The sequence below is a fragment of the Oenanthe melanoleuca genome, chromosome 2 (genome assembly GCF_029582105.1).
Source record: "Oenanthe melanoleuca isolate GR-GAL-2019-014 chromosome 2, OMel1.0, whole genome shotgun sequence".
In the NCBI taxonomy this organism is placed as follows: domain Eukaryota; kingdom Metazoa; phylum Chordata; class Aves; order Passeriformes; family Muscicapidae; genus Oenanthe; species Oenanthe melanoleuca.
The window spans coordinates 148271799-148280735 of NC_079335.1; the positions used below are offsets into that span (position 1 = coordinate 148271799).

At 41.3% G+C, this 8937-nt stretch overlaps 1 protein-coding gene across 4 annotated transcripts in view; it reads left to right on the forward strand.

Moving 5' to 3' along the window:
• Positions 1-8937, forward strand: part of SMARCD3 (SWI/SNF related, matrix associated, actin dependent regulator of chromatin, subfamily d, member 3) — a 78185-nt gene that overhangs the window by 46148 nt on the left and 23100 nt on the right. For all 4 annotated transcript variants that reach the window (XM_056483937.1, XM_056483935.1, XM_056483934.1 and 1 more), the window contains one exon: positions 2868-2990. In XM_056483937.1, coding sequence (XP_056339912.1) covers positions 2868-2990 — 123 coding nt within the window. The remainder of the gene's footprint in view (positions 1-2867; positions 2991-8937) is intronic.

The following is an 8937-nucleotide window of genomic DNA, read 5'->3' on the forward strand; positions in this document are numbered from 1 at the left end:
TAGCCATTTTTTTTTGTCACCATTTTTTTTGTCACCATTGATAAAAAAAATTATGGATATCAAGGATTAAAATGCATAATTTAGTAATAATTGCTTTTTACTCATCTTTAAAAGTTTGAATTTTCTTAATAGGAAGAGAAACAACTCCAGCTTCAAGAAAGACACTGTCTTACTTATGTTAATAGTAATCTCTTCCATTTATCCATGGAATTCTACGATAAAGTATAACTATATATATTTCAAAACCTTGCCTGACAAGATGCTGCTTCTGCTAGGTCCTCTCTGCAGTTTCTTCAATTAGATGAAGGCCAGAATGGAGAATTTAAGTACTGAAATACTCTTTTCACATTTATAGTTAGAACTTTTGTAGAAGAGTGTAGACCTGCATGGAGCTATGTGCGTTTCATTTAGGGTAAACCGTGGAAGAGAAGGAATTAGGCAGGCTGCACAGATCCTTATCACATAAGCACTATCATGCCTCCAAACGATTATTTCATTAATAAGGTGAGAAAGCAAAAGACTGTGAGAGCTGCCAAAACTGGCCTTAGTGAGCCTTTGATGTAGTCCAAAATCCCGTCTTTGCTGTGACCATAACACATCCCTAGAGAAGAATACAAACACAGCAAGTACAATTCTTCTCTCAAATGCTCTCCCAACCTGCGGCCGTCTGCAGTTCAGAGAATTAGATGCAGTTTTGTCTTTGGCTGATGTAAAAATACTCGTGCTTTTTAACACCTTATAATATTTAGCATCCAGTTTGGTTGTAGGAATGGAATAGGAAATAACCCTTTCACTTACATGTGATAAAAGATGTAAAAGTGTGGAATAAAAATGTTCATTGAAGGTTTCTTCTGTTTCTACAAACCTCCTAGAGCTTTTGTTAGATGCTGGATGTAGTACCCTTTGAACCAGCTGGAAGGGTTGTATCACCTCTGTTGTACAGGCTGTCTCTTGAGGACTCTGTAGGCCTCTCCCTGCTTCACCATGTGCCCGGGGGTTCACGAACTGGTCTGATGGAACTTGGCATTAAAGGTCTGAAACTACTTTCTTCATCCAGAATTTTTAATTGACTGCAGCACACCATGATTAATTTCCTCAGGCAAGGAACTGAGGAATATTTTCATCTGTGCAGAACAGGACAAAAACATCAGGGTGTTCTGTTGTGTCACTAGATTTGCACTCACTGCCCCGCTGCCCTTACTCTGCAGGCTCTCAATTCCTTGATGTTTTCAGGGTAATGCTTGCTCTTTGTGCTCGTGTTTCTTTTATTATTCTGCTGATACTAACATTTTGAGAAAGCATATAAGCAGTTAAAAATATGGTTTGGCTAAAGCTAAACAGAGTTTTTGTTCTGCGGTTTCTGCTTTTTCAAAGTATCAGTCTTGCAGTAAGTAGAGCAGGTATTCTACCATCTCAAAACAAATAGAGTAGGTCAAAAGAGACATTTATTTGATAATCTTAATCAGTCTAAAAATACATCAGGGAGAAATTGTTCTTCTTCAGGCTGGAAAAGAAAATTATTAAGAAAGGGATGACAAAAACCTGTAAAACATATGGCAAAGGTGCTTAGGGAATGCCTGCCCTCTGCTGCTCCAACAGTGCAGGGAAATGACATCAAATGAAACTCATGCATGGCAGGTTCCAAATGAACAAAAGGATGTTCTTCCTCCCACATTGCCTAGTGAGGTTCTGGAACGCTCTGCCTTGAGCTATTGGGGACTTTGGAACCTTGTCAGAGATATAGCACTGGGAGAGCCAGCTGTTGGCATGACCTCGTGCAATAATTTTCATGTCCTTGCAGGACACAGGGAACAGGGAACATGACTGTGTCTCTCACATAGGTGTTTGTGTCTTACAGCAAATATAAACTGTAATTTTAACTGTAACTAATCCTGATTCTAAAGGAAAACAGGAATACCAACTCACTTTTAATTCTTATGGAAATGTTATAACAGTTAAATATTTTTGTTAAATAAGTGAAAGTTTGAGTGAACATTGTAGAAATAAAAAAGGCTGTATAATTGATCTGTTTTAATTAGTACCTTACAGTACTTTGTTTTATTGGTTTTCCTGCATGAGTTATTCCAGACTAAGAACCAACATTTTCATTTAAGGGTATACTTACCCATTTCTAAGCTCAGTTCAATAGGTCTTCCTTCCAACCTACTTCATAGTTGATCCTCTGCTAACTTCCTTGTATAAGAGAAAATAAAAAGAAAGGGTTGTCAATAGAACTAATGTGGTTAACTAATGTATTAAAATACCAGTGAAAGTTGGCAGGATAATAAGTTGACACCTGATAGCTTGTGATGTTGAAACTTTGATGTGAAGATCAATTCTACTTCAGTCAAGAGGCTGTGCTGCCAAAGGCTGGCATCCTACTTGGCAGTTTTTACTTACAGTGGGTAACACTTGTTTTTGAAATGTCAACATGAACATTTACCCTGCCCCCCCCGACCCTTTTTATTCTACGGGTGTTCTAAGACTGAAATCTGTCTTTTAGTCTAGACAGATGCAGCACCCTTCTAGTTTTGAACAGGACAAATTCGGTGTACTTTGGTTTGCCAAGACTAGTAGCTCCCTGGCTTCTGCTAGCTAAGCCTCACTCGAAGAAAACAGCCACGATCCAGGCCTTGTGGAGTCAGGTGGGCTCTTCCAGAATGCAGTGGCCTCAGTTCTGTGCTCCCACTTTCCAGTCTGTGCTTGTCCCATGGCACTGAGACCTGCCCCACTCTCTGGGAGCTGCTGTCGGAGGGAGGACTCCTCTGGGCACGTCTGTCCAGGGCTGGGAGTGTGTCAGTGTTGCTGTTCTGGAGCATGGCAGATTGGTGCTTCCAGTGCTTGGATATTCCTTGCTTCCTTCCCAGATCCGGGAGCTGGTTCCTGAGTCCCAGGCCTACATGGATCTCTTGGCCTTCGAGCGCAAACTGGACCAGACCATTATGCGGAAGCGTGTGGACATTCAGGAAGCACTGAAGAGGCCAATGAAGGTATGTTGTGAAAAATTTCTTCATGTGTGAGGGGAGGGACATAATTATTGCAGTAAATGGTGGAAATACTTTGCCAGTAAAAGTCCCATTAGCAGAAATGCTTTGGAATGGCTCAAAGCTCCAAAGTGCAAACATCTGAAAATCAGCATGCATAGAAAAGTGGTGGAGAAAACTGTGGCTATTACCAGGTCTAGCTTCTGAAAGTCTTCAATACGGGGAATAATAGCCTAGGGCTAAATAAACGATAGATAAACACTGGTTTGGCAACTTTGTATTAAAATTATAAAAAAAGAGAAACTAAGGGATTACAGGAGTGTGCTGAAGGTACGTATTATGTTTCCAATTCAAATTTGGTCAAAAATGGAACTTGTAGAATAACAGAACATACAGTGAGAAGAATTACTTACAGAAATTATAATTTGTGTAAGAAAAGAATGGATATTTTCTGCAGTTTTTAATAAATCAAGTCCAGCACTTCTCTCTTCCTAATATCCCAGTGAAATGGTCTAAGTTTTCTGAGTCTATTCATTGGAATCGTGGAAGAGTTAAGATAGGAGGAAACTGGAAGTTATCTAGTTCAACCTTCTGATAAAAACAGAGTTGTCAAGGCTTTGTTGAGTTTTGAAAATCTGTAAGAATGGAGGTTTCACACCTCATCAGGCAGTCTGTTACATTTTTGCCTGCTCTCATTGTGAAGAATTTCTTTTCATTTCTCATGTCTGTTTTGGGTAGCTCATACTGTATTCCTCTAAAAATTCCCATAGAATGAAGGGCTTTGTAGCTGTATGTCTGCTGTGACATAAAGCTGTCAGTCTTGTCTGTACTGCAGTGATGGGGGTCAGCCCAACAAAGATCAATATTCTGTTGTCTTTGTCACTGTACAGGTATCTGAAAAAATGTGGAGGGCTTTTACCTCTTGGTGTTTTTCCAATTGATATATGAGAAACAACAAACAAAAAAAAAGTAACAATGAAGTTCCATTAAAACCTAGATAGGTCGGAAACTGATTTGTGAATGGTCTGAATCATGAGTTTACTCTTAAAAAGTGTTGCACATAGTAGATTGTACTGTCAGAAGGAATAATTTGTCTTACTTCTTGGTATGGGTAGAACACCATTCTTTTAAACTACTCTGGAATCTGGCCATATTTAAAGGTGGTTGAAGACTTTGACTTGAATTTGTAAATCAGAAGGGAGTTATTTATTTTGTGGCAAACTCTTTAAAGAGGGAGTTAACCAGAAATAACAAGGTCCTAGCTGTAAGCTGTGCAATGGGGATATTCGGTGTCTGAGGTAGGGAAGAGTGTAGGAGGCACAACACTCTACAGAAACTAGACAGAAAATTCTGTTTCCATCTAGGATTCAGCACATTTTCAATATCAATTACTCAGTTAACATCTAGAGAATGATCAAACAAATGCTTTTGAAATTCATGTGTAGGTAGTCCTAGCGTACAGGTACCAGACCTGTCAGAATAGAGCTAAACGTAGATAAACTTGGGTTTTTCTTAATGTTAAATATTTCTGTTTTATTACAGTTGCAGAATTGGTAACAGCAATAGAAGTTCTCCCTGCATTTCCCTGTTTTGTTAAAGCTCTTCTCATTTTGAAATATTTGCCTTAAAACAGTGATTCTCGAACTGGGATTGTAATCCTGGAAGAAATATGAATTTGTCTGAGGTGCGTGAAATTATGTAGGGAATGTGCAGGATTTCTCAGAGTTATCAGTTGTAGTTGCAGTTACAGTGTTCATCACAGTGATTGAGCTGTAGCTAGAAACAGTCACAGGGGACTGCAGATTTATGGTCTAGTGTTTCTCAAGCTGAGGGTTTTTTCTGTCTAAAGACTAACTATTCGGAATTTTAGGGGGAAGTGGTTTAAGGTTTTTTTGTTTTTTGGTTTTTTTTTTTGGTGAGGTCAGTGCATAAAGTATTTTTGGCCTTTTGATCCTACTTGGATCTCCTGAGAGCAGTTGCACTCTTAAGCCAGGTGACAGCCGTGGGATGGCTCAAGAAGTGAGGAGACCTGGGGTTTGTGCAGCTGTTGAAGGAGAAATGGCCTTCCCCACCTGTCAGCTGCTTTGACAACTGCCACAGCCCCTCCACTGCCACAGCCCCTCCAGCTGCCACAGCCCCTCCACTGCCACAGCCCCTCCAGCTGCCACAGCCCCTCCACTGCCACAGCCCCTCCACTGCCACAGCCCCTTCAGCTGCCACAGCCCCTCCAGCTGCCACAGCCCCTCCACTGCCACAGCCCCTCCAGCTGCCACAGCCCCTCCACTGCCACAGCCTCATTCAGCTGCCAGAGCCCCTCCAGCTGCTACAGCCCCACCAGCTTCCACAGCCTCCTCCACTGCCACAGCCCCTCCACTGCCACAGCCCCTCCAGCTGCCACAGCCCCATTCAGCTGCCACAGCCCCTTCAGCTGCCACAGCCCCTCCAGCTGCTACAGCCCCACCAGCTTCCACAGCCTCCTCCACTGCCACAGCCCCTCCAGCTGCCACAGCCCCTCCAGCTGCCACAGCCCCTCCACTGCCACAGCCCCTCCAGCTGCCACAGCCCCATTCAGCTGCCACAGCCCCTCCAGCTGCTACAGCCCCACCAGCTGCCACAGCCCATCCAGCTGGCAGCTTTTCCAGTTTAGCTCCTGCCTTGGCAGTGTGCTGCTGGTTGGGCGCTGCTGTGTACTCTCATCTTCTTCAGCCAGTCCTGCATTCTTGGATTGCATCTGTCATGAGAGTCTCAAAATTCCTTGTCTGCAAAGCAGCATTAGCAAGAGTCCTTGTACTCACTTCATGGATGGAAGACCCACATTGTCAGAATTCAGAAAGGACTTTCAGTGGTAGTCAGGCAGACAGGGCTGTTTGATAGGTACCGCAAGCTCCATGGCCTGGAGGAAACAGAAATTGTACACTCAACTCCAGACCAGTAGATGTCATTAAAGAATGAATTACTGAAAATCTATGCAGCTCTAAGGCCATAGTGGACTTTGGGAGTGGGATTTATTTGGCTAAGCGCAGACATAGTAATTTTATCATTTATATGTGAGTTACTCTCGACTCTCTTCATAGTTGAGAGATTAAGCTGGTGTAGGCAGTGGTGTTCAGGGTACAGTTCTTCTCATAGAGAAGTGGATGTTTAAAAGAGTATAGATAAATAACACTCTGAAAGAATTTCTCTCCATTGTGTAACCCTGAGATAGACGGTTGTGGCCATAAACGTAATTTTAAGACTGAGATGATTTTCATCCCAAAGCTTGAACCAGGGTTTCCCAGCTGAAAGAGGGATGTGACCTATGTCACCAGCAAGGCTCCTACTCCAAGTACTGGCACCACAGACAGTACTTTTGTCTCACCCAAACCAGAGACATTCAGTTTACCAGATAAGTGTATAGTTGCAGTTTCAAAACTAATGATTTGCTTCCAGGTTCTCAATTTTCAGGTGAAAAACAAGTAGTAGTATCAGAATACCATTATAGTGTCTCTCTCCCTAGTTTCGTGAACTGAGATTTTTTTCCCCCACTTTCAGGTTTTAAGATGACTGAGGAATTGATATCAAATCATTGCCAGAAAGGAATTTGTTTTTTTTTCTGAAGCACTTGTCTTGTGGCATAATTTTATGTATTCTGCTTTTTGCATTATGAGATAAGGAAAATCTGAACACCTAATTTCCTTTTTAATCAGTCAGTGTTTTAAATATGTCTTTCAGGTTCTTTAATGCGCTCTTTTCTCAGATAAAAAATTAATTCCTCCCAATCAGTGTAGAAAAAGAATTTTTCAGTGCACCTGGCTTCTTCTTATTATCTGTCAGTATACAGCTCCTCATTCTCTTCTGAAAAAGTACAAATATAAAAACCAAATAGGCTGCTACAGCTGATTTTGTAGACTATTGTGCATACTAATTTCCATTTTATTCTTCAGTTGCGTTTGCTTCATCTTTTCTTGACTTTTGTTGTTAAGCTTTTATAGAACTGTCTACAGGTGTTTTCATGTGTTGGTGCAATTTTGAACTCAGTAAATGTTGTCTTGTTCGTTTTATAATTCATGGTGCTTGTGTAGTTTACCAAGTCACTAGTTTTTCAGGTTTGGGTTGACCATTTTTAAGTTCTTGTCCATTTTTTTTTTTGGGAGTTACCTAACTAATTTTTTTCCTCTACAAATTTTGACATATCTTGCTACTGCTCTGAGTAATATGCCTCTATATTCCAGCTCTGATATGGACACTCTTTTTTTAATATGGATTTTTTATAGTGATTAGACAGTGGTCATTGTTTTTTCTATCTCCTGATTTTTACTTTCCATCCTACCACTGTTCATTTTGCTTCCTAAAAAGTTGGTTTTTGTTGGTTTTTTTTCTTTTTTTTTTATTTTTCTGTGAGACAAGGAAACATTTACTCTATACGCACAGGCAGAAACATGGATTTTAATATTTTCTGTGCTTTCTGCTTGAGGTTTTTATGCTAGTCAGTCAGTCAGCAATAGACTATCTGTTAATGGCTTTGTTAGTTTGTTAGAAATCCCAAGCACAACTTCCCTGGAAGTGTCCTGGAGGTTTTATGTCCAGCCTGAGAGTTCACAGAAGGAAACTAACTTCAGCAGTTGATGGAGATTTGTCTGGAGGATAGTACACAGGTCATGGGATCATCAGATGCTTCCTGATTCGACTTGTTAGGGATTCAATACTAATGGGGAAAAAAAAAGTAACATTGTAAACCAGGGAAGTTTTCGGAAGGATTTGAAAGATCTCCAGCATTTCACCCATTTACTTGAACTTAAAGCAGTATTGATTTCTGTGAAGATGACATCAGAGAACTTGGAGAGAGAGCAAGCTGTAGTTGTGCTGCTCCACCATTCCTGTCAGGCTCCCATTCAGATCTGTTTGATTTCTCATGAGCTCTCCCTGCAGCTGTGCTGAGGCCTTTGCAGGAGTTCATTGCTGACGTGACTAAATAGGCAGCTGTACTCGGCACTGGTGAGACCACATCTTGAGTGCTGTGTCCAGCTCTGGGGCCTCAGTTTAGGAAGGATGTTGAGATGAACGTGTCCAGAGGAGGGCAAGGCTGGTGAAGGGCTTGGAGCACAGGCCTTATGAGGAACGTTTGAAGAGCTGGGGTTGTTTAGCCTGGAGAAGAGGAGGCTTAGAGGTGACCTTATTGCTCTCTACAACTTCCTGAAGGGAGGCTGTAGATAGGTGGGGGTCAGTCTCTTCCATCGGGCAGCATCTGACAGAACCAGAGGACACAGTCTCAAGCTACATCAGGGAAGGTATAGGTTGGATGTTAGGAAAAAATTTCACCGAAAGAATAATAAAGTACTGGAATGCTCTTCCCAGAGAGGTGGTGGAATCACCATCTCTGGATGTGTTTAAGAAAAGGCTGGACAGGGCACTTGTTGCTATAGTCTAGACTCTGAGTTGAGGTGTTAGGACACAGGACATAGGTCGGACTCGATGATCCTAGAGGTCTCGTCCAACCTCATTATTCTGTGATTCTGTCACTACTCATCTGTTACATATAATTACTTTTTTTCCTCTTCATTTTCTTAAAGAGAAATTGTAAGTGAAATACAATGGGTTTAAGGGAAGACTTTTCATTTTAATATGACTGCTGTTTAAAGTTCCTTTTGCTGAAGCTGAGTCAAAGATCTGTATCTTACTCTTAGAGAACAAGCATTTACTGATTTTTGGACAAGAGATTATTTGATACACTATGTTAATCAAGGCTTTGTGAAGTTTCCCCTGCTTAGCTTTGCCTTTTTGGGTAGTAAAGTTCTGGCATGTCTGAAGAGATGAAGTATGATGTTTTCTTTTGCCTTAGGGCTGTAAGTCTTCCCTTTAGTTTTTACTCAGATCCTTTGGTTGCTTGCTCTGCTATTCTCTGAGAATCCACTATACAGAGAGTAGAACAGATTTTAGGCCTGTGTGATAACACACATGGCTAAGAAATTTGCAG